Raw genomic sequence first — 25,467 nt, forward strand, 5'->3', positions numbered from 1 at the left:
ACAGCAGCTCGTGGCGGCGACGGTTGGCCTGCCAAGGAGCGAGGCAGAAAGAAATCTGTCTTGGGGAGTAGCGGTCAGTAGAGGAGAGCTGATAGAGGGCCAGAAAGCAGACGGTCTTTGCCAGCGGGTGCTGAAGGAGCTTGCGAGCAGCACAGCTTGCACCGGGAACGCTGAGGGCAAGTACGACGCGAAACTGGTGGGCGATGATAGGTTGCTGCTCCGCTACATACCCCAACTTGACGAGGAAGAGGCGATAGCATCCCCTTTCCGAGTCTTGGTCCCGAGAAGGTTGCGGAAACGGTTCCTTCAGTACTTCGACTCAGCGCTGGCAGGCCATGGCAGCGGCAGTAAGACTTACACAAGTTATGCCGTGTCGCGACCTGGCCAGGCATGAGAAAGGATGTGCTGGGATGCGCCCGTACCTGCCCGGTATGCCCGGTATGCCAGGTAGCCAAGCCTCGGGCGCGCAAGCCCGCTGGCATGATGAAGGCGGTAGTTAGCAACTACCAGTGGCAAGTGGTCGCGTGCGATATCATGGGATCCCTCCCTCGGTCCGCGCGCGGAAACCAATTCATCCTTGTAATAACGGACCACTATTCCAAGTGGGTCGAGGTTTTCCCACTTAGGAAGCTTGTGTCGGAACGAATTTGGGAAAAACTGTTGGAGACTTTCACTCGTTTCGGTTTCCCTTCCGACCTGATTACGGACAATGCTTCTTATTTCACAAGCAAAGTTTTTGTAGACTGTTGTTGGGCGATTCAAATTCGTCACAGGAGAACGAGTCCCTACCACGCTCAGAGCAACATAACCGAGCGGATGAATCGAAATCTGAAGAGCATGCTGGTCGCGATGACCGAGCAGCACAGAGACTGGGACGCGCGGCTGTCCGAACTGGCGTTCGCTACAAGGACAACCGTGAACAGGTCATTGGGTATTACACCAGCTTACCTGAATTTTGGGAGAGAGATCGCTTTTCCGCTAGAGAATGCCCTACTGGACGCGGTGGGGCCCGCGCCCCCTCCGCTTTCGCAGTACGCGGCAAGGCTCCGGGAGCGCCTGGAGTCAGCGCAGCGCGTGGCTCGCGAAAACCTCAATGTCGCTCGCATGGAGTAGGCGGATCAGTACAACAAAGGCCGCCGTCTCGTCGTTTTCAACACGGGCGACTTAGTACTCAAGAGAACGCACCCGCTTAGTAACACAGCACGCGGTTTCGCCGCGTCGCTAGCTCACAAGTGGACTGGGCCGTACGAAGTTACGGCACAGACTACGCAGCTCACCTACCAGCTGCGGTTGTTGACAAACGGCGAAACCGCCGGTCCGGTGCATGTCGCTGATTTCAAGGCTTTCCACCTTCGCAAGTACGATGACTGCGAAGCGGTGGAAATCAGCGCAATGCGGCGATCTCGCCCCCGGGAGGAGGAGCAGGTAGCGGTACGGTTCGTAACCGACGCTACAACCTGAGGGCCAGGTAGCACCCGTGTCTCTCAATTAATAATCACTCGCAATGCTCTCGCCCTTCAAGTATGCCTTCTAAGAAGCTCCAGCGGACCGACACCCGTGGCTCGGACTCCAGAAGGGAAGGCAGACCACGTCCAACGGTGGCCGCCATCAAGGCGCGCCACCCAGCCGGAGGTAGGAGCCGCGCGAGTGGCGCCGGTTACATGGCTGCGGTGGCCCCCACCGCCAGCCTAGCCGCGCCGCCAACTACTGGAGAGCACCTCCCAGTGGTGCAGGCCAACGCAAGAGGGCCAGGGACGATCAAGCGCAGGGCAAGCCAAGCGGCCCCGGGTCCTGCGGCACGTGGTCACCTGGACCACGGTCGCCAAACGAGCGGCCGTCTCTTACTGCGCGCGGTTCAGGTGGCGGGACCAGGCGCACCACCTTCGCACGGCGACCTCCAGGAAGTGCCGCTGTCTTTCCGCAGCCTGACCCTGCAGGAAAGGGACCAGGAGCCACCGGCCGTGTACAACGACGAGGAGCGGGCCGGCCTGTGTTCCCTCTGCGGCACACTTGTTGTGCACCAGCTCCACCACGAGGCCGGTGCGCTGCATAGAGCGCGAAAGGAGGCGGCGGAGAAGTGCTTGGCGGCTGCAGCAGCTTCCCCCGCTGCGCCACTGCTGAGGGGCAGCCCGGAGGAGGCGGCCCTCCGAATCCTCCAGTCCAGCCGGCCAGACCTGCTGTCCCCGGCGGCCGAGGAGCTTTGCAGGGCGCTGCCGGCAGCGCCCCCAGTGGAGCCAGGCTCCTCGCTCCCACAGGCGGCTGGTGAGGAGCCCATCCATCCAGCGGTGAGCGGCCCCCCAGCTAGCTCCCCTCCCCCCTTCGACAAAACCATGGACGCCGAGCCGGACCCAGAGGTCGTCGAGCGCCTACTGGCGGAAGCCGAGAGGGACGTTTGAGGGGGGGGGGGGGGGGGGGGGGGGCGAGATGTAGGGTCCGCTCGCGGGCCAACTCAAATCCCGCGCCGCTCACCGCGGGTAGCCTCGAACCTTTCCTCCCTAGTGGTGGTGCGGGGGGAACCAAGCTACGCGAGGGAGCCTTCTTAAGGCGCGACCGCCAAGCCTCTCTCTTTTTGGACACCGGCTCTCCCGACACCTGCCCTGCCCGAGGACCATCTGACCCCCACTGCGCAACGACGCCCGACCCCCCTGCAATGTGGGAATAAACCTTTTGTTACGAAGACCTGCCTCGAGTCACTGCCTGTGCGTCCCGGCGATGAGGAATCGCCCACAAGGCTCATCTTGGACTTCGGTCTCGTCTTCTTCGGGGGATGTGATCGCGCCTGAGGTAGGTCGTTGTGATTACGCTGCAAGGTGGCCTCATTATGAACTCATGTCAGTTCGTGGTAGAGCTCGTCTTTGTCTGCGCCGCAGACGTACTAAATACGGGAGCGTCGTTGGGGGACCTTCGGCGTTTCGTTGTAACCTGTAACGTGTAACCTTTAGGTTGGAGCCCCGAAGATATGCAGCATGCCCTTGAGTCACTGCCCACGCACGACCTGCTCGATGACAACCGAAAATCCTTGCTCACTCATTTGGTAGACAGAATGGAACAGCGTTTACGACTGCAGGCGTATTGCCGGAGACTCTAAAAAGATAAAAGTATTGATTGTCAGTGAAGTTTGCTCCTCGCAAAGGCCGAAGCTCCAAAAAAAAAATATCTGCGTAAAACTCAATGCCTGTAGAAAGAGACAGGCATTATTTCTTTATTTTTAATTTCCCAAATCAGCAAGCATTTGACATTACTTTTGCTTTGTTTTGTTCGATCATTTCAGCATTTTGTTTCCTTTGAAAGGTCTCTAAAAACAGAACCCTGTGACAAAGATCGAAATATGTTGCCGGCAGAACCCAGCAAAAAACTACGCGATCAGAAGAAGAAGTAAATAGGACGATGCTGGAAACATATAAAATACGGTAAAGAGGGCGGCTTTGTTTTAATGCCCAAAAGCCTGTTATCCACGAAAGCCCAAGAGGCTATTAACAATTTCAAGCCTGTGAAGTCTAAATCGTCAACGATAAAATGTCGCGCTCTTGAGCATTTTAAGAACATAAATCTCGGCAGTTTTCTTGAAGATGTGAACAGAAAGAGAGCGACATACACTTTCCTACAACGGCACACAGAACTGGATATCTCCGGCGGGGCTCCAGAGGCTCGCTTTCTACATTTGAACCGCGCGCTGTCTTCCAGTCATCTGGTGTCTACAGGTGCAGCGCAACTGCGCATGACCCAACAGTTGCTAGCGAGATGTGGCATGTATTCACTGGGGCGACTAATTAATTAGGGCGGCGAGAATAACGTGCGAGGGGATTCCGGCCGGGGATCGCTGCTGGGGCACGGTCACGCTATGGCCGGTTAGCGCGAGCTGTCGGTATAAACACGGAGTACAGGTCGGTACCTTACCGGGATGCAGACAGATGATGGAAGCGGCGTCCCCGCAGAATGCATAGCTGCTTGGCGTGAGTGGTTGCTCTTCCAGCAGCCTGGTTTTTTGTGCTGCTTCACGCCCTTATCTCTGCCGCTTCGTTCTCACTGTGTCTCAGTGTGTCTTTGTTTCATCAAGCTCAAGTGTTAGCGCAGGTTTGTTGTAACTGCATTGCGCCCACGAGAGCCTTAACCGCATGCTCTGCGCCGCGTTTGCATTCCATGTTGACCCTCTGTAAACGCTTTGGCATGTTCTGGAATAAACCGGTGTCTTTTATGCTGAGTGTAGTTTTGTCACTGGTCGGGAGAGGCCCTGGCTAGCGAACCGCGTACACTGGAAGGCGAGGCCTTCATCCCTTAAGGACATTTCCGTCGAGAACGGCTCGTGGCAAAAAGCGGTAGACGAGTTCTTAAAACGTTCACTGGACCTCCTGGCGCCCGACGACACCTCGGGCATCCAAACCTCGATGTGCGTTGTCGACTTCTTACCTAGAACTGGCACCTGTGCCATTTCTGCCATTTCCGAGGACATGGAGGACTCGTTGTACTCAGTAACCCAACACAGGTTTAACGAAACTTTGCGCGAGGAAGCTTTGCGAAACTGTGCTTCAGGTCATGCCTGGAGCTCTTATTTTGTGCTGCTCGTTTCGGCGACACATGAGGCGTGGTGAACTTCTTCCGAACCGCGACCCTGAGCGACGCAAGGTGAGACAGCAAATAAGATGGCACGAGTGTGCAAACTCCTACCGAACAACCGCGTGGATGTTACCACATAAGCTGCCATTGCTGGTCGTTGAAGTATCCGCATGCATCGTAGAGAAGGCTGCTAGCGTCTAGTCGTATTGGAGAGCACGGGCCTCGAGGATCTCCTTTATTGTAGTCACATTATCTGTGGCTGCGGTCTTTGGCGGGTTTCGGACCACCTCGTCTAAAAGTTTTTCCTTGATGTCCCGCATTAGGAGCGCAGTTACTTCTCCTCGGTCATGTTAGAGTCTTCGGGACAGAATATACAGGCCACAGCTCATCACCGTTTGAAACGATGCTCTCATTTGCCTGTTAAATGCGCGTCTGGAACAACGAATTAATTTTTTCTCGGCAGACGATCTTCGTGAGTAATTTCAAGACCTCGTTTTTAAATGAGTTCCAAGACTGCAGGGAAGCATCGTGATACTCGTATCAGGTTCTAATTTGGCCACTTCGAACAAAGAATGCTTAGCGTAGTTTTCCTTGGTCCTCATATCGGTCGAAGTCCGTCACACGCTCTTACTGGCCCTTCCATTCTTGGCGCCTGCCTAGGCCAGCCCAGAGAACCCAAGATAATTACGTGGCTTTTGAAGAACCATCGCTGATGACGCAACGTCACCCCCCCTTTTCTGAGAATTGCAGGTTCGCGGTGCACTAGCTCTAGCAGATGCCACGTATTGGTAAAGGTGGTCAAATGTTTTGCACACAATGAAAGGTTCTAAAAGGGAAGCCTTTATTTGTCTGATTCCAGCCCAAAATAGCCGAAAAACTAGGCGACGGGAATAGAATCAAACATTCTGGGCGGTCGTCGAAGAGCGAGATCTCCACTGCTGTCTGTCGCGCTGAATATGAAGCAAGAAAATAACCTTCGAGGTAACACTAAAAAATTACGACAGTCTCGAACAATGGAGAGCGCTTGCGCATGGCTGTGATCCTTCGAGTTAAGTCTGGTGCCCTCTCATACCGCAAATTGAACAGACCCATGCCGGCGGCTTTGAGCAAAAACAAAGAAAATCCTTGAAAGAAAATGCTTCGCGGATATATTTTACTCATCAATTTTCCTGAAAACAACATTTGGCTCATCGGATGCTCCTGATGAGCTAAATCACCACACTTTTCTCCGTAAGCGCACACTGCTGTTTAGAATTCTTCAACCTTAAGCAGGGCCGCACTCTCTAAAGAGATATACCTAACCCTACCCCAGTCGCTGAACACTATTTATGTAAGCTCGCCAATAATGTGCTACAGAAATGTTCATATCTGTTGTCCGTATGATACCGAATCATTCCAAGAAGTGTGTTTCGAAATGGGAATGGTGAAGAAGGGTGCTAAAGCCTGAAAAAAGTTTTTTTTTTTTAATTTGGGCTCTGTAAATTTCGTATAGTAGACGGAACACGATGTCTCAGATTAGGTTTCTTAGTTTTACTGGCGCCGCATCGCTTTGAGACACGAATTTAAAGGAGGGAAGAAGGACTTCACAAAAATATGCGTATCGCTAACAGGACACTGAAAGTGAATGCTAAGCCAATACAACTGTGCCGGGATCTCAAGTTAGCCGCCTTTACCTGTAACAACGCTCAGTCACCTCAGAAATTACACAAACAAATTCATGCAGCGGCTTCTATCACTCACCCCTGTAACTGCATCCCATCAAGTGAATTCTTCACCGTCGCTATTGCTTTTTCATTTTAACGCGCACTACTGTTTCTTCTGAAACGAACCATGCAGTTTGCAAAAGGTGCGGATACAGGCCTCTGTAACACTGCGGGTGGTCTTGAGATACGTGAATAGGAAGCGTCGCTGCCTTCGTGTGGTGTGAAACATGACCTGAGACAAGCTGTCGTGCACAGCAACTTCATCAGCTCAATCTATGAAAGTATGAAGTCAATCATAAGCCTTCATAACTGTGAGACTGGACACCGATAGGGAGGACTTCACAGAAAGGAGTCGGCTGGAGAAATCATTCTTTTAGCAGAGTAGCTTCCAAAGGTTCTCGCAAAAAAATCTACTGCCTGCGATTAGAGCGCAAAACGACTTCATGCTATAGTGCGAACCGTTTTTGGGAGCCCACTTTACCGTTCCTAAATCCTTAGCATAGTTTGACATAGCTCGACTTCTGTGCGGGAAGCCTAATGTCGCACGAAATGCATATATATATATATATATATATATATATATATTGTCAAAATCAACTGTCGTGCAATTGTGAAAAGTTCTTAAAGGCGAGTCAACTGTTTTTTTATTCATTATTCCTGATTTGACGATGAAAGTGAGAAATTAATATGTAATTAACAAGATGCGACATCCCATGCGTTGAGCCTGGAGTGAGGCCCACGGCGAGACGAGAATCTGAAAGTTACAAAAAAACAAAGTGCGCATATTTGGCGAATATCTTCCCAACGTAGTTTCTTGTTTCGGTTATTATTTGTTCTTACTGCAGCTATACAAATATCTGCTAATTGTTAAAAGCTACAGAAAATATATTCTTAATGGAAAACAATGAATTTCACCGCCAAGAAAACTTTGCTTACCTATGTGGGTTGAGTGTGTGCATTGCAGTTGCTTGCAACATCGTCAAGTGGTGTTAACCCGGGACGAGGCCCCACTGTGAAGCGACTGCCACTTCGTCGTCAGTGCAGACTGAGAGGGCCACATGCGTTCCTTCACTTGTTTTCTGGTAGCACTGGGAGATGTCAATCTGGAGAATGGGACCCTCTCCGCACAATTTTTCCCACTTTCGCATCATGGACAGAACCCTTAGAAAATCTAGCCGCATATAGTTTGAAAAGAAGTTACGCCATTCGTTGCTAAGACACGGACATACTATGCCACTTTTAATCTGCTGCTTCATTTCTGAAAAAGAGTTAATGCTTTTAAGCGTTGATGTTGTGCTGCGTACAGAGGTGATACTAGACTGGACATAATTTCCCAGCACCATCATGCCAAGGACCCAGGCAGCAGGAGCTAGACCGCGAAAAGAGGGACTGCAATTCAATGACGTAGGTAGGCCGCTTTTAAGAAACGTACAGGTGAAAAACAGAAACAAGCCCAGATTGCTGGGGTTTTGCAGATTGCTTAATAGAAGGCGCCAGCGAATGTTCAAATACAACGCAAGGCAGAACCCCACTGATATCAGGGAAACAGCGAAATAAAGGAGTGCAGTCCAAGAGTCCATGAAGGTGAACCTGTCAGCCCTACGAAGAGACGTGTAAAAACAAAGCGGAGCAGGAGCATAGTGTGCATATAAGAATAATTCCCCTATCTGCAGGGCATCGGCTCCGACAGAAACAACAGTGAAGTCAACGAGCTTGTTGCTTACTTCACGCCAGTCTGCGCCTTCAGTCGCATCAATGGTGTTGTTCAGCGTCCTGTAAGCGTCTACCAATGCCAAAGCTTCTGGCTTTGTCTTAATGTCTCCCTGCGCACCACCAGTAATAGACGCGATTACTCTGTATTTCTGCCCTTTGGAGAATGTTCCCTCCGATTTCTTGCGGACAAAGACTTGTGACGGGAGGACCGTTTTTCGAATCTCACATAGCCGAAAGCGGTCCTCAGGAACGTTGACGTCCTCGTCACCCACACTGACCACTTGGCAGAGTCCACGGGGAAATTCGCGCAGCGCTTCTCTATGCGACTCTGCCGAAACGATCACCAAGTTGCGTGCTTCGTTTACTACCAAGCTTTCAAACAGAGATTTGGTGGTCAGTGGCAGCTTACGCCATGAAGGGGGCAGAAATACTATTCTTTTCTCACGCCCGAATTCCATTGAGTTGCTGCGATCGACAGCGCATTCCCTTCCGCGGGCGAAGCCTTGAAATTCACACTGTATCTGATAATCAGAAGTACTGACAAACTTCAGTGCAATGGGAGACTGCTTAGCGATGTGGCGAACCATACTCGTGTCTAGCAATGAGTGCAGCATTACTGGTCGTGCAGTATACGATTTTGACGCCGCCATTACGGTTAACAATGGGTCCTGCGTTTTCATCCCCTTCACAATAAAGGCACGCAAGAGGATATATGTTTGAAATATTAGGACAACCAGACAGTTTTTGCTTTTCAGATTCATTTCTGGCAAACCTTGTGACAGAATTTCGATGAACAGCAGACCATACTAATGGAAGGATTGCAGACCATTAATTTGAGGCTCAGTAGCTTTTGAGTTCGACCTAATAAGCTTAAGCTGCTTTCCACTCACCGCTTTCCGCAACTGTGGGACAAAACGTCGGCCTCTTCGTGGCAGCTTCAGTAGTGGCGTTTCTCTTTAATGTTTTTATTTCACGTCGGGTGCCGTCTGTGGGATATTTGCGGCAGCGTACATAATTTCGTTGCACGCTCTCTTTGGGCGGTCGATTGAAAGGGTGAGGTATATTGAATTCAGAAGCGAGCGCGGCTACGGCCGCTTATCTCTTTTTTCAGCCAGCGTACGCTTCGCCGGACGCGGTTGCTGCGACGCAGGTTTTTTTGAGGCGAAAGATTTTAATGCCTCACTTAAAAAGAAAACCTGTGTCGAAGCTGTCGACCGAACCAAGGCCTTCAGCATTTGAAGTGCAGACGCTATCACCTTGCCGCGAAACAACAAGGTTTCTGCATGCATAAAGGCTCATCTAGTGAATGCATGAGTTTCATAACAAATAAAAGAAATAAAAAAAGAAAAGCAGCAAAAATGGAAAAATCAGTAAAAAAATAAAAAAATGGAAAAGAATACTGCCAGAGGAAAGGCTCTCTCCTTGCAATAGTTTAGACAGCCAAAGTGCCCTCTGAATTTTTCTTTTCTCTTTCCTCTTATCTTTGAACTCTATCTGTACGCGGCAGTGGTGGGGCCTCGGCTTGAGGCAGTCGGCAGGACCGTGCACTTTCCTTCTCATCTTCTCTTAGTCGCAGCAGCAACAACAACAGCGTGCAACTCTTTCTTATCGAAACAAGGAAAAATTTCGGCTAGTGAAAGGTAGAATTTTGTTGTTCCATCCAAACTTGGCCTCTAAAATTTTATTTCGTTCTCCAGCTTTTAAAACTAGCTGCTCTTCTCAGACAAGCTCGTACAGCTGCCAATAAGATTTAGTGCACTTCAAATCGAGAGATGTTCAGTTGTGCAGCTCCCTCTTCAGGAAAGAGCATACGTTTCTCTTGGGATCGTAATTAAGGCACTCCTCACACTTTACAAATGATGTTTCTGTAGACTCCTTGATCAGTTAATGAAGATTTTAACGCAATGAACTCCCCTTGCGGCCAACCGCTCCTGACTCCCGTAACGTGCCACTATGTTTGGCCCGCTTTTTGCATGTTTCGCTCAGCAATCCATCTCTCATTTCAGCATTGACTATTTCAGAAGATTAGTATTTGTTGCAGCGCTCCCTGTAAGGTACATTCTGCATCAAATTAGCGAAGCAGTGAGCACGATATCAACGAGGAGCACCTTTGAATACGAACAGAGGGGATCGAAGCTGTGGGCTGTTCTCCAGCCAAACGTCTTGGAGGTTCACAAACACTCTTTCTAAATTTATATTATAACTGTGTCTCTGTGCTGCTAATCTTAGTTTCGAGTTATAAGCATTTGGTTTCAAATCCTAAGACTTCTTGAAGCTTTGTTTCAATCGCCTCTAGTCTTTCGTGCATGTTTGTTCGGCACTTCAAGATGTCATTCGCCTTCTCTGCAAGGCAGCGCGCTGACTCTTGTTCAGTATCCCAGCAGGCTACCAGGAAGAGCATCACAACATCAACAATTCAAACAAATTGTAAACAGGCTCCGGAGCACCTCTTGTTGACAAAGAAGCGGTTGCCTTGATCGTCTGCTCTGATTACTTGTAAAGTCATTAAATTTTACACGATTAAAAAAAACGTTACAACTTTTGCGGGAGGGCGGGTGGGAGTGGCTAGAAATACCAACAATAAATTTATTTCTAGGTTTCAATGCAACTAACTCACGTTATGAGGTAAAAACGCTTGCATTTCTCGCGCAGCAAAAATATCTGAGGAGATAACCCTCTTCCTATCGATATCTATTCTTAGAAACTCTTTGAAAACCTCGCCATTGCCTAAAAGAAGGAGGGTGATGTAATGCGATGTTAAAATGGCGAACGTCACTCAGGAAAACACTTTTCTTACCTGTGAGGGTTTAGAGCATGTACTGCAGAAGCTTGCACAATCGTCAAGGGATTTTCACACAGGACGAGGCCCCACTGCGCAGCGACGGCCACTTCGTCGTCAATGCAGATTGAGAGGGCCACGTGCGTTCCATCGCTTGTTCCCTGGTAACACTGGAGCAAGTCAATCTTAAATAGGGCCGCCTTGCTACAGTGATTCTCCCTAACATGTATCATGACAAACTAGCTTAAAACGCCACGCAGGAAAAGATTCGTAAGTATGCTGCGCCACTCCTTGCTAACGCACGGACATACTCTACCCTTACTAACCTGCTGATTCACTTCGGAGAAAGAATTAATGTTTTTGAGGGTTCTTGTGGTGCTGTGGACAGCGATTACACTAGACTGAATATAATTTGCCAGCGCCATCATGTTAAGGACCCACGCCGCCGTGGCCAGACCGCGAAAACGTGGTCACTCTGCCAGCGACGTGGGTAGGCCCTTCCCAAGAAAAGTGGAGGCGAAAAATAGGAAAATGCGAGTACTGTCGGGGCGCTGCAGTTTGCTCGATAGAAGGCGCACCGGACATAAAAATACAATGCAAGCATTAACCCGGAAGCAATTAAGGAAACTGGGAAACAGAGCAGCGAATTCCAGGGGGTCGATGAAGGCGAGCTCGTCAGCATTGTGAATTGCCGTGTAAAAGCAACGCGGAGCAGTAGCATAGAGTGCATGCATAACAGTCTCCTGTGTGCAGGATAGCGGCTACGACGGGAACAACCAGGAAATCCACGCGCTTGCTGCTTACATCCTCCCAACGACCGCCTTCAATTGTATCAATTGTGTTGTTGAGTGTCTTGTAAGCGTCTATCAGCGCCAAAGCTTCTAGCTTTGTCTTAATGTCTACTTTGTAGGCATCGGCTGTGCACACCACTGCAGTGTACTTGTGCCCACTGGGGAATTTTTCCTCGGACGTTTGGTGGACGAACAATTCTGAAGCAGCAGTCGTTCTGCGAATCGCGCATCGCCGAAAGCGGTCCTGAGGAGCGTTGATGTCATCGGCGCTGACACTTATCACTTGGGAGAATCCACTTGGAAACTCACGCAGAGCAACTTCGTGTGACTCCGCAAGAGCGAACAATAGATTGCCCGCCCGGGTTGCCACTGCGCTTTCAAGAGATCTCGCGGGACCTAAAAACTTGTCCCATGAAAGGGATAAAAATACTACTCTTTTTTCGAGCCAGAATGCCCATACTTTTGTGCGGACAACCCCGCAGCTCTTTCCTTGTGCGTAGCCTAAGAATTCACGCCTTATTTGATAATCTGAGGCACTGACAAATTTCAGTGCAATGGGAAACTGCTTGACGCTTTTGGGAAGGAGACTCTTGTCGAACGATGAATACATAAATACTGTTCGAGCAGGAAATGCTTTTGAAGCAGCCGTTATGTCCAGCATGATGTCCTGCGTTTCCACTTCCTTGACCAAATATCCGCACAGGAGTGCGAATATTTTAATTACGGTCAATCGCCACATTTTGCTGGTCACGTGCATTGTTCGTAAGAGTGTGGATAGGTGAACAATAAATGCCGTGTATATTTCACGAGCCACTAACGAACAGGCAAGATGAGGCCTGGCCGTTTTTCAAGTTCGACAGTTCACCCTAATGAATAGTTTCCACTCGCTGTCTTCAAAAACCGCGAACCATGACGGAAAGCCGCCCTCTTGATGGCTGTTTCGGAACTAGGACTTCACTGCAATTATTACACCAACAGGTCGCTTCTATGATACTCGCGTCACGGAGTTTGGTTGAAAGCGCCTTTCGAGGCACAGAACTCAAGGAGGTGTAATCTTCATTTCCAGAACCACATTTCCAGTATTTCCATCATAACACTTTGCGCTGGTGAAGTGCCGAATGCTGTGGTTCTCGCCGGTTTCTGTGTTCTGTGACGTTAGAAGTGGTTTATTATCCTTATCAGTATCTGGTAACAAGCATCAGGCAAACAGCGCTCTTGTCATCATGTTCTTTTCTGCTCTGTTCCGTGGCAGTTTTTTTAAAGCTCGAGGGATGAAAAGTTCTGCTGGAAACTTCAGTTTTCTCCAAGAAGTTACATTATTTTGTCAGCATTCTCAAGGCGAACTTATTGTAGAGTGGATAGCTTCCTGGAGAATTCTTCGTCCGTACAAGATACTAAGACTTCGCTGCACCCAACATCCGCGTTGCACTGAGAACTACCATAGATATGCACGGCTAGCAAGCCCTCGAGGACACTAAGGCATGCTAAGCGAAAAGTAGTGATAGCAAAAATGCGACTGCCTGGGAAGGCAGTTTTGCAACCGGGGACAAACCATGCATGGCCATATTTTTTAATTTCTCCTGTAGCCGCCGCGGTGGCTTAGCGGTTATGGTGCTCGGCTGCTGACCCGAAAGACGCGGGTTCGATCCCGGCCGCGGCGGCTGGAATTTCTTTGGAGGAGAAATTCTAGAGGCCCGTGTACTATGCGATGTCAGTGCACGTTAAAGAACCCCAGGTGGTTGAAATTTCCGGAGCCCTCCACTACGGCGTCTCTCATAGCCTCAGTCGCTTTGGGACGTTAAACCCCATAAAACCAAAACCAAACCATTTCTCCTGTTCCGCGAATAACTGCTGCTATATTGCTGCTGTAACACGACGGCCCACCGCGCGTTATTCATGCGGGGAATTCTTTAAAAAAACATGTGATATATATCTACGCAGCATAGCAGAATGATCTGCCGCTCCAGCACTTACTAACCTCGCTATGCCCTGTGTAACCATTCCAAAAACGCAAACTGGTCGAGCAGAAATGCAAAACACCTTTCGGTCTTGACGCCACTTTTAACTGAGTGGTAGGCCATAAATGTTTCCGAGCTTTCTACTCCCTATTTCTTCTCCTTGCAAAGAGATTTATTGGCCTTAAAAGCAACAGGCACTTTACAGCGTTTCTATACCCGCCGGTGTTCGTTCCAGAGCTAACCAGCAGCGCGCCCTCATCGATAGCACTGCCGGTACCGCGTCAAAACATCTTCGTCGCTACAGTTCATCCTTTACCGTGGGAGAATTTTTATTGTGAAACTTTGATTGAAAAGCGCTTTGAGTTTTTGTTGTTGTGGTATTCCATATCATTTCTTGGAAGTGGAGAAGCTACCGGTTCGGACAGCGGGAATTTATTAAAGTAGAGCAATTCAGGGGAATAGAGGCGATAAGGGCGTGCCGACTGTTTCCCTTTCCATAACTTTCAGATAGAAGACTTAGGGGAGGTAGCTTATTGGGGGGACAAAATAATTCGACACGTCACTACCCCTGCATCTGGGTAAGTTTCACTATTAAGGCATTTTGCGCACCATAACAGTCTGCGAAATACCGCAGCTCCTAGGACTCTTTTTCTCATTGCCAAGAAGAGAAAGCTCTCGGAGCGCCGTGAGTTTGTTTTACTTTTAGTTCTAAGACCTCTTACAGTCAGAACTCCGCTCAAACAGTCCAAAAAGCGAAACCACTTCTTCAGACACCTGGCGGAGTCTTCCTAACACGGGGAGCCCACGTTTGCGCTCCAGGGAGGATGACGTCAGTTATTGGTTGCTTCATTGGCTGAATCCAGAAGGAGGAGTTTTAGTAATAAGTGCATGAGTCACCACATTCGGCCAAAAAGAAGGAACGCGTACCCTCACGAGCTTCTACCTCTGCACTATCATAATGGTGTTTGCCAAGGACCTCGAGACTGTGCAGGAGAACTGCCGACATCAGTGCCATAATAAGACCCCCCTTTATCAGTATCTACTGCCCCTGCTCCATTTTCTTCTTCTCCAGGAGACTCGGACGGCCCGAACTGTGCGAGGCTACCGTGCCTAATTTGCCACTACGGTCACACCGCTTGTGTCTATTTATGAACGCAGCGAAGTGCTCGTCGAGCCATTTTACATCTCTTCCACCCTTCTTAAATATTTTGTTGTTGCGGTCTATTACCATCCTTCTCCCCGCATCTGACTCGCCCTTTTGTCTTTCTACAACCCCCCTGCCACTTCCTCTTAGTTCTCAGTCCTATGCAAGTTTCTTCACTCTCTTCCTTCTACCTCCCATCTGGTCTTTGGTGGTGACTTTAATGCCCCGCGCACATTCTGGGGATACCCCCAAACCCTCAAATCCGACCTCCTCCTCCATTTGCTGGCCCAGGAACGCCACTTCACCTTTCTTAATACTCCTGGTTCCCCTACTCGAGCGAGCACTGCCTCATAGCGTCCCAGGACACCCGACCTCACTTTTTCTCGGTGTTCACTTTCGTTTCACTGCCAGGTGACAGACGAAACTCTGCTCAGTGACCACTTTCTCATCCATATTACCACCTCACTTTAGCACATCCCTCGATGTCATCCGGTTATTCACATTGGCTGGCACGGCTAACGCACTAATCTCGCTTCCGAATCCTTTCAATCCTAGGACGACTGGATGTTGCCCATCTCTGCAGCGCTCACGTCCAGTAGCCGTCGCGTTCGCTCTCGTCACCCCATGCCAGACCCAGATTCTCACTTTCTCCGTTTATGGCGTCGTCGTAAAATTCTTCAACGCTCCTTTCGCTCTCTACCCCACAATGCCCAACTTCCCTCCCGCATCACTGCTCTGCGGGCCGAGATCGTCGCCCAACGCGCCTCCATCCAGCACTCTCATTGGAATGCTTTTTGTGATGGCCTTCACTCTGCATTGCACTCGCGATCCGCATGGTCTCTTTTTAAATCCCTCCTGTACGCTAATCCTGCCCTTCGTCCCACTCTAGCTAAAGCCCTCCCAGGGGACTCCCTCCGATGTTTTCGATCAGCTCGCCTCTCTCTACCTCCCGCCCAAACTGACATCTTCCTACCCGGTATACTCTGACGAACCTAACCCCGATAGTGACCACTCCTTCACTCCCCGGGAGCTCGAATCGACTCTGGCGGCCAATGCTGCACACTCGGCTCCCGGTGAGGATGCCATTACATACACCACACTTCATAACCTTCCTGATTGCGCCAAAGAATTCCACCTTCAGACCTACAATGAGGCCTGGGACAGCGGCTGCCTGCCGAGCTCCTGGACCTCCTCCCTCATTTCTATGATTCCAAAGCCGGGCGAACCTCCCTCTCTCTATTACCTCCCGCCCAATCTCCCTGACGTCCTGCGTTGGTAACACCGTTGAGCGAATGGCCCTGACTCGACTCTCTAATTTTCTCGAGGCGAGGGAGTTCTTCCCTTATTCTCTGATTGCCTTCAGACGCCGCGTCTGTGCACAGGACATGTTTCTGATTCTCCAGCAAACCTCCCTGTCACCTATACCCACTCAAATTCATGCACTTTTGACCGTCGATGTTCACAAGGCCTTCGACGTTGTTTGCCACGAACACGTCCTTTCTCAGCTCGCCTCCTTGAACTGTGGCCCCCGCATGTACTCCTATATCCTCTCATTCGTCTCTAAACGTGTGGCTCGCTTTCGAGTAGACACCCATCTGTCCGACCCCGACCACCTCACCCAAAAGTAAATACACAAGCAAAACCAAATACACGCCTGGATGAGGCGTTCAGATAGGAAGTCAGTATCGCCCCTATCCGCCCTGGAGAGCACACATGTGAATTAGTTCTTTTGCACTTACTGATCTCGGCAACGAGTCGTTATTTGCCGATGTGTTCTTGCTCACCATTTCACGGCACCATGCGTACTATAAGTCGCAATTTTTAGCGAGTTTAAATATAGAAAACGTATGGTAGAAATTAATCATCTCGCAGTTTCCTTTGCGCAGCTTTCATTTTTTGCAATGCTAATTTAAGCCCGTTTCGCCGAGGTTTTTAATGACCACGAGAAAATGCAGCAGCCCTGTGTAGTATGTAATCCATATAACTGGTTTCATACTTGGCTAACGCACTGCTGGAGCGATTTATTTCGAAAATATAAACGCAAGAGACCGGTGCTGCCCACATATCTTCTCATGTTTATAGAATTGATTTTTGCTTAAAATTCATAATTCGATTAAGAATAAAGTCATATTTACTGCACGTGATTGCAGTAAAAAAATGTACAGGAATATCATGCAAGAAATGTGAAATATAAGTTTAAGCTTTCCTAAACTTTTGTCGTTTTACTTGCAATTCACAATTAAGGTGTCGGCCATCAGTCTTTATGCTCAACACTGACGCCTGTATTTACTCAAGAGGACCACGAGCGCTTTGTGAATTTACCCGAGTTTGGCAATGGGTCATGGAATGCAACTTCAGCAGGACGTTTTGTTATGCTGATGATTCCTTAGTAATTGCTAACCATTGTGGCTTAAATCCACTTGTGGTAGACATTATGTAGGTGTTCGAAAAGAGCACGCATGAGTTAGCTTTCACCTTCGAGCGACGAAAGCAAATAGTTTTCGTATTTATGCATTTGAGGTTTAGCTTTTTATCGTATCATGGCCGCTGTGAAGCTGTTACTGCATTTTTGATAGCACCCTGTAGAGTTATGGGCACTGTATTTGTCTGTCGATACTGAAATAAATTATGTTATTTCACTTGGTAGATTTCTCCTAGAGCAAAAAATGGTACTGAATTTTAACAGCGCACATTATGCACACAGTGCAAAATTCTGGACTCTTTTTCAGCATTGAAGAGTGCTTTGTTACTTGATTGATTTTAAGCATTGGAGCAGAGCTTTCATGTGGAGGTTGACAGGTTGCACGTATCGGGTTTCACTGATACAGCATCTTACCTTATTTGTGAAAGGCTTGTGAAGTCAGTAAATACTGGAAGGTGGATAGCTATGAAACGCAAACACAAAAAAATAACAGTGGCAGTTATTAGTTATGTTCACCATACAATACTAAAGAAAAACCAGGTGGGGTGATACGATGTTGACACATCCTTAGTTTCTCCGGCAAAAGTTGAAATGTGGCTGTGGCGGTTGAGTAGAATCTAAAGCTGTTGAAAGGTCATCATTAGCCATTATTTCCAAAATTTCATGTAAAATGTCATGAGAGGCCACCTGTACTTTGTTCGAGATAACCATGGTTGCAGGTCTGGAATGTCGTTGGCTCGAAGTTCCAGAAGCTGCCTTAGATGACTTTCTGCGTCATCATGACCACGCACTGCCAGTCCTTGGCACTCTAAGTACTGTAATGAAGATAATAACACTATCAGTGCTTTCAGTCAGTCTTTCATTTTCTTTTGCTTCCCAATTACATCAGCAGATGCTACGTACAAACACGCTTTGGTAGCTGCGGTTACGCTAATGGCCGCACGATGCAGCTTCGAGGCCTCATGTCTCTAAAATCTTATAATAGCTTGCTTCCAGTTAGAAAAACTCCTCGTCACAAACGTCAGTTGAGAGTCTTTATCCCTGCAGGTATTTGGCAGAAAGATTCTATTACAGTCCTTGATTTCGTGACGGCAGAAAAAAAAAACAGGATTTCCTCATTTGCGCCTCTTACTGCTGGTCGCAGTATTTCATGATAAGGCGTTTAAATGCGGGCAGCAGCCATTTATACTTTTAATCGGAACAATTCATATTCACAGTCTACACTGAATGCAATCATCGCACACATTGAACCACGCAGGAATAATATTTTGTGATTTTTGGCAAAGCACGTGTATTGTCAAGATGTTGCAGATCAAAAATGTTTTCCGTAAGGACGGTTCATATATTTATTTCACCCAAAATAACCGCTCATCGGGTGTGCTCCAAAAAAAACCACTTGGGAAGCAAAGCCTGCTGAAAACATTCGTAGCAGTAGTCCCGAGCTTTTAACGCGAATCTTCTCTACGCTGGAAATTTTAAGCAGCGCGGAAAAACGAGGAGGATTCAAAAGAAAATAGGCACAAGAGAATCAGCTGCAGAGCCAATGCTGTAGTCTCAGTGTGTGTTCGTCGTCTTCATTTTATCGCGCTGCTGAGGCTATTCATTACGAGTAATAGACTTGCCAGTACTGATCTAAAGGAACTTTACTATGGATTCTTTCTCGAGCTTACAGTCTAGAGGGAACATAACGCAGGTTTATCTCACCTTTGACCGTTCAGCTCGAGCACAGGAGTAGATAAAAAATGTGATTGCTTTTACGATTCCTGCGCATCATGTGCGCTTCACAAGCGTTCATCAATTGTATATTAGCCTATTGCCGCGACTGTGTAAAAACATCAGAAAATTCGGTGAACCTGAACTTCGTTACAACTTGAAGGAACAACGGAAGTGGGCGATGGTCCTAAACATCCTGTATAACGTCACTGAATAATCACAGCAACGAACAAAACCCCTTTTTACCGTTAGATTGTATCAGAGAAGTAAGAGGCTTTGAAATTGTTGAGCTTTTAACTTGTTCTTGTTGGAGTTTGGACAAAAAACGTGGCCAGGGTCTGCATTTTGTAAAACAGGAATTGTGTTTAAGGAACCTCAATCCAGCCCATCCCTAAGACTGACCCATTAAATAACCCCTAACCTTGAGCTGCCTCCCCTGGTGTCCCTCCAAGAGTCAACGAACAAATCGGTTTTGCCATAGTGCCTTCACTGTTGAGTGCTAGAGCAATAGAGAGTTTTTGAATAGGCAGCCCTAATTCTTGGGGCGACAAGGAAGTAGCCGGCTCCAGTGATAAAGACACCAGCACAGGAGACATTTAGAATGCAGGATTCCCGTAAGCAGATGCATCAGGCTTGAGTTCCTGGACTGCGGCACCATTGCGGCTAAAAAGAAAAATCGTAAAACTAAAATGAACAATTTATTATGTTTTTGTTTCATACCTCTGGGGACTTCTCTGCAGAACTAGATACGCATAAAACAACCGAAAGAAACGTAACATGCAGTGGATGCTTTTGACGTAGTCTCTTTCTTGGACAGCGTCATCTCGGGCGCAACGCGTAGGGTAACTCTCGCAATTGTAATTATTTTCACTTTTGTTTCCGCACGCATGAAGAAACTTAACTGCATAAATAAGAAAGCAGTGTGTTAACGGAATGCTGATTTTTCTCACATTTCACACAAAAAAACCGCGGACCTGTTTGAACCTCGTGCGCGTTCTGACAGGGAACGACCCGAACTCACTAAGCGTACCAGCTCTGTAAGCACCCAAGTAATCTGTAACAATTGCTCCTTTTGAATTTTGCTGTGCCGAAACCACAAAAACGCTTACCCCTTTTCACCCTACCCACCCCTCTCCTGAACAATGAGCAGCCCATGCCCGACACCAGAGGGACAAAAGCTTGGCTTCTTTTCTTTCTTCCCTCCCCTCTGCAGCACTTTGAAGAGGAGTTTTCCCGGAGTATAGTAGCTAAAGCAGTTCCGGCTTAAACAGAGCATAGGCATATGAGTCAGCTGTGGACACATAATCCGCTGTGCACTTGGCCAGTTTATTTTGTGAAACGGCATAGTAGGAATAACACCTACAGCGAAGGCGTTCCCCATTTTCATCCGGCATTAAGTGGAAAAAAGCCCGTTGGCAAGAAGTTGTACGGGGGCTTTCGAACACTGAAGTTTCAAGGAATGGCCAACGCCGTGGCTCATTTAGCTCCCGGAAGGGGGGAGTGGGGGGGGGGGGGGGCTGACGCGACCAATTTAAACGGGAATTTTTGAGCGGCCCAAAAGTGGTTGGTCGCTCAGTACGGGAGCGCAATGTTCACTGGCTCATCGGGACCCGCACCATGCTGCAGTTCTCGCCGGAGACGCTTTTTCTGGCTGTCTCCCTCGCGGATCGCTACTTGCAGGTAAGCAAAGCTTCTATCATTACATTTGAATAGTGTTCACAAGAAGCTCCCGAAAGAAGAGTGGAGCATTAGAAAATAGAGCGCTGACTTTCAGCTTTACTTAGTCTGGTACATGTACGAACAAATTCGTATTTGATGCAAGTGAAAGATGGCCTAGAGTTACGTTTCAGCTTAAATCGACGCGAAACTTGCGACATATAGGAACCATCTTTACTAACTATTATGCTAGGAAAAGCTTGAAACTTCACTGTGGATTCTTTATCCTTCCATTCGTTAAGGCAGCACAATTCTTTTTTGATTTTCTGAATTACCGAAGTAAAGTATTATACGTCAAATTTCCCATGTAACTCGATCTCTCAAGTATTGCAAGTTCGTGTGTCTTATAACAAGGCATCTGCAGCTTTTATTGTTTTTCCTTTTTCATTCGCAAAGCACCAAGTCGTGATATAAGTTGGTTCATCGTTTGTGGCTGTGTGATATCATGTCGCCATTGCTAGTTGGTTGCTGGAACTATTCATGCTGCAGCTTCAGACCGTGGATCGTACTGAAGACATGCTCTGGTAGGTGTGTCGTCTTAAATATGTACAGTCTTTGTCAAAAGTTTGGAGCCCAGGGGGTTCACTTCCAAGCTTTATATTGGGACTCCAGGAGCATTCATGGAAGTCCTATCTATTGCAAGAGGCAGTACCAGAAATGTTCTTATGTCCAGGAAATTTGGAGCGCTAGAGATCCATTAAGAACGACGCAGTGTGGTTCAAAACAAAAGCCCCTGGGCTCCAAACTTTTGACAAAGGCTGTACTTGTAAAGGTACACTCAAAAGGGAACACTTTATTCGAACACAAGCTCTCGTTAACTCCATATCGTCTACCCTTCGTTAGCGTGATGTGTTGTGGTGAATGACGGATAACAAAGGGCTTCTGACGCCATGGCACTAATTATCCTGATGCGCTTTGTAACTAAGCCAAGAGCATATCAATCAGTTCTTAGGCTTGTTTTGCTGCAGTTTTATTTGACTAAGAGTGCCGGAAGAATGTGTATGTGTGTACAAAGCTCTGCTGGGAGCTATGAGTGAAGACTGTCTCTTGACTGTTCCGTGCTCCGCTCTCTGCTGCTTTTCCCTATTCAGATGCGCTCCGTGGATAAGCGCCAGATGGAGCTGCTGTGGGCTGCAGCACTGTGTGTTGCGGTGCAGCACAAGGAGCCCGAGTGCCACCTTCCCTACCGTTCCTACCTCGCATCGACTCTAGGCACGGGAGAAACCACGGAGAGGGAACTGTGCAACATGGAAGAGGACATTCTTCAGACCATCGATTGGTCCCTGTACTTGCCGTTGCCCCTGGACTTCCTGAGTCTCAACTGCAAGGCTGCCAAGGCATGTGCACTTCGTGCTTTCGGTTATATTCCTGGCTTATTGTGGTCTGCGGAGGGTGTTCCACAATGACTGCTTTTCATAGCAGAAAATATGGAAGCTTTCAGAGTATTGGAGTGGTGTGCTCATTAATTTGTGGATGGCAATAAGCCTGTCATGTTGCTCGCCATCAAGGACGTGCCTTCGCCGCGCAATAAGTTAGATAGGTGCTGGATACAGGCGAGCTTTCAGAACAGACTCTAAGGTGCCACAACATTGTCACCATTGTACTATAGCTGTTTGGAGATTCTAAGCGGAGCGGTGAGGTTGTAATGTTTCCTATAGAGCACAGACCGATGCGCAGATGACCCACAGACGCATGCATGCGGCACGTTTTATGGCGATTAGCTGACGAAATATCGAAACTTAATTTATTAAACTATATTATGGTTCAGTAAAGTGAAGTCCTTAACATCGCGGTTTGCCTTCGTCCGAGAGCAAGCCATTACTTATTAGATGCACGCTTTCATTTAAAGGGACAACTATGCAGATTTTGTTCTCAGTAAAACCAACTACACATTTATTTCTGAGCATGTTGTTGGCTGCTTAAAACAGTGTAAGACTTTTCGCGCCACTCACTTCACTTCTGATCAGTTTGAAACGATTTTCGGTGTAGAAAACTAATGGGGCTGCGGTGGCGAACGATGTCGTTTACCTGCTAGGCTGTGGTAAGCTAACCATACTGGCCAACAGCAATTTTCTCCTATAATAATTAACCTTCACGACGTCGAAGTATGCTCGAGCATGGTTTAAAATTCCAGGTACTCTCGGTAATTCCTCTTGGAGTGCCATGTGAGCAATCGGCAGCCATGTGTCAAAATTGAAATTCTTTTTTCTTAAATATGACTGCATACTAAAAGGCACGGTTCTTTCTCTTCCTTGAGAAAGGCACCTGAACAACTCTGCAAGTGCGAAAGGCTGGGAAAGGATTGGTATATTTTGAGGCATTGCCAAAATAACAACTACTAGGGGTAATAGTTTTGTTAGATCAACCTACGTGTAGAGGTGGTAAATTTTTTTTAAAGAAAAAGTTGCTGGCAAAGATTTATTGTCCATGCACCATACAAGCAACAATTTTTTTTCTGAATAATCTAATGCTGTTGAGTGCTGCGCCTGAGCGGTTTCCTGATTGAATATTTGTTGATTTATTTCTCACTAGTTTCAGGGGACGAGAAATAGCCATTGATAAGGTCCTGTCTGCTCCACAGACCCGTGTAGTGAAGTTGCTGCCTTTTTAACTGACTGGCTGCCCCACGTTTCCTGCCCTTCACTGGCAAGCAAAGCGGAACATCTGACGGCCCTGTACATCCTGGAGGTGTGCCTGGACGACTACACCATGGCCTGGATAAAGCCCTCCAAGAAGGCCGCATCGGCTCTGTACTGCGCCATGCACTTTCAAGGCAGGAAAAACCTCTGGTATGCCACTGAGACCTTACTGTCTTTCCTTCTGTAGAGGGTACAACAGGAAAAGCGTGCAGTAATCAAATTCCAGAACAGTATATTAAGTTGCATCTACATTAAGGCCGACAATGTCTTAGTTAAACTTTAGACCAGAATCATCGTTGGTCCGAGTTCACAACATGCAAAATTCTATCTGTTAGTTATTCGCAAGAAGGTTTTCTCGAACAAAGACAAATCTCGTTCACCAAACCATTAGCCACAACAGGTGTTAGCACGATGAGAAATGCCCGTGTCCCCGCTATGCTAATTGGTTTAAAAAATGTGAGATCTTACCTTCTTTAAGCGCATTTATAGTTTTTAAGTACAACTTTTTCAAACTGTTTTTTTATATACTATTCAAGAGTTGTGTTACTTTCATGTTGCCGTGCAGTGACCAGGGCATTTTTAGCGCTCTAATAAGATTCGTTCTGTTTATATTCTAAGGTTATCGCACAATGAATTTGCGGCACAAGTGCGCGGTAATATTACAGCTTCTTATCAAATACGTAAATCAAAGTGGCATTATATCTTATGTGTGCAATGTTATCTTCTCTCCAATTCTGCCACAGGTACTATTGTAAGGCACATAGGCGTTTCTGGAAAGCCATAATTTGTTCCTGAAATAAAATCAATTCTATCATATGTGACTAATGAGCGCACTGCTGTTAATTTCCAGTTGGGACTACAAGATGCACTCCTCCAGTGGCCACGATATAGGCTCCCTGCGGCCTATAGTGACGTGGATGCAAGAGTTCCTGCTGGCCGCATGCGAAAGCGAAAAGTGGGTGGGTATCGTTTTCCGCCTTTTCTGTGCCCAATTCTAGTGATACCTCTTCTGTTGCCACATATTCTGCATCTCACTTGCGGCTAGTTTAAACGTGCGGCCTTTTTCATTCTCTGGGAAGTGTGACACATAGCAGGTAAGCACAGTGAGCGATAGCGATGACTAAAGGAGTCTCATACCCAGCAATTGCGGCCGAAATCACATTTCAATTCAAAAGATTTTATGAACACAATCACTGCATATATTTTAAGATTTCACTTTAACAGTCAGTACATCCGCAGTGCTTCCTTCGGCAGGCTTTCATTCTTTTGTTTTGTGCTCGTAACGTTTTCGCTGTTGCGAAAATGGTTCCCCCAATGGTTTTCTATGGCAATTTTAAATGCTCTAGGCGAGCGACGGAAGAATCGGCCATTGCCTATACTTCGACAACAATGACTTACAATCTTCCAAATTAAAAACATTTTCACCAAGAAAGCCGGAAAGGTTGGTAATGCAAATGTTGCACTATCGTGTATTTTCGCCTCGTCTACTGATATTCTTTCTTTTCCTCTAGCTACTGTTCCTATTGTCGACCTTGGAAAAATATTGGCCCAACGATCTTGCAGCATTTGTTTGTCTCCTGCGGCAACAGACTGAACATTTCTGTTTGCTTTTGCAGACTCCATACGAGATCTACGAGAAGGACTGGTATCACACTCTCGGCTGATATCGAACACCAAACCCGACCAGCTTCTTCAGATTCCAAATAAGGCCTTCTGAAGTTGAAGCTACACATACCACTGCACATCATGGGAGACTACATATTTCTGCAATTGTTGCCATTCTCTGTTTTCTTCATACTTCGCATGCATCATTCGTAATAAATCTTTTATTAAAGTGACCACACCGTCTTGTGTACGTGTGAAGCAGCTTCCTTCGTGAAGTAGTGCTGACATTAAGGTCAGGCAGCTCTATTGTGAATGTGGAAGGTTGTGCATGCTGTGTTGATGATATTCGTGCTGTACACACGAGACCATTCCAGGTTTGATAAGTACGCGCAATTTTCTTGAACTCTGTTCTTGTTTCCGCCGATCTGTCGCAAATCTGAGGAGCAATGCTCCTCTGCTATTATATACCTTTAGTTAGCGTAGGATACATCTCTGCAGTGGATATCTGACGGCTCCACGCCACGTAGGAAACATGAATGTCAGAAGGCAAGGTAATAGAAAAAGCATGAATTATGGGGTACTGCAAGATTTAAGCGGGAACAGTTTACCTGTGCTACACCCATGATTTAAATGATGCGTAGTTGAGTGGTCTCCACAGAACTGCCAGTGCTTTTCATCTGCACGAGGTGCTTCAGAAACATGCGGGTTCGTATTGCATTCGAACCGCCTT

At 47.5% G+C, this 25,467-nt stretch overlaps 1 protein-coding gene across 1 annotated transcript; it reads left to right on the top strand.

The window, feature by feature from the left end:
• Window positions 1-1,523: 1,523 nt before the first annotated feature.
• Window positions 1,524-24,796, top strand: LOC149326935 (G2/mitotic-specific cyclin-B2-like). The gene is made up of 6 exons (XM_089564728.1): window positions 1,524-1,986; window positions 20,321-20,457; window positions 21,585-21,834; window positions 23,150-23,282; window positions 23,983-24,091; window positions 24,749-24,796. The coding sequence occupies exons 1-6, from the start codon at window positions 1,524-1,526 to the stop codon at window positions 24,794-24,796; spliced, it is 1,140 nt and encodes a 379-aa protein (XP_089420854.1).
• Window positions 24,797-25,467: the final 671 nt, after the last annotated feature.

This window comes from Amblyomma mixtum, chromosome 10, assembly GCF_055824585.1.
Source record: "Amblyomma mixtum isolate Tamu chromosome 10, ASM5582458v1, whole genome shotgun sequence".
Taxonomy (NCBI): Eukaryota; Metazoa; Arthropoda; class Arachnida; order Ixodida; family Ixodidae; genus Amblyomma; species Amblyomma mixtum.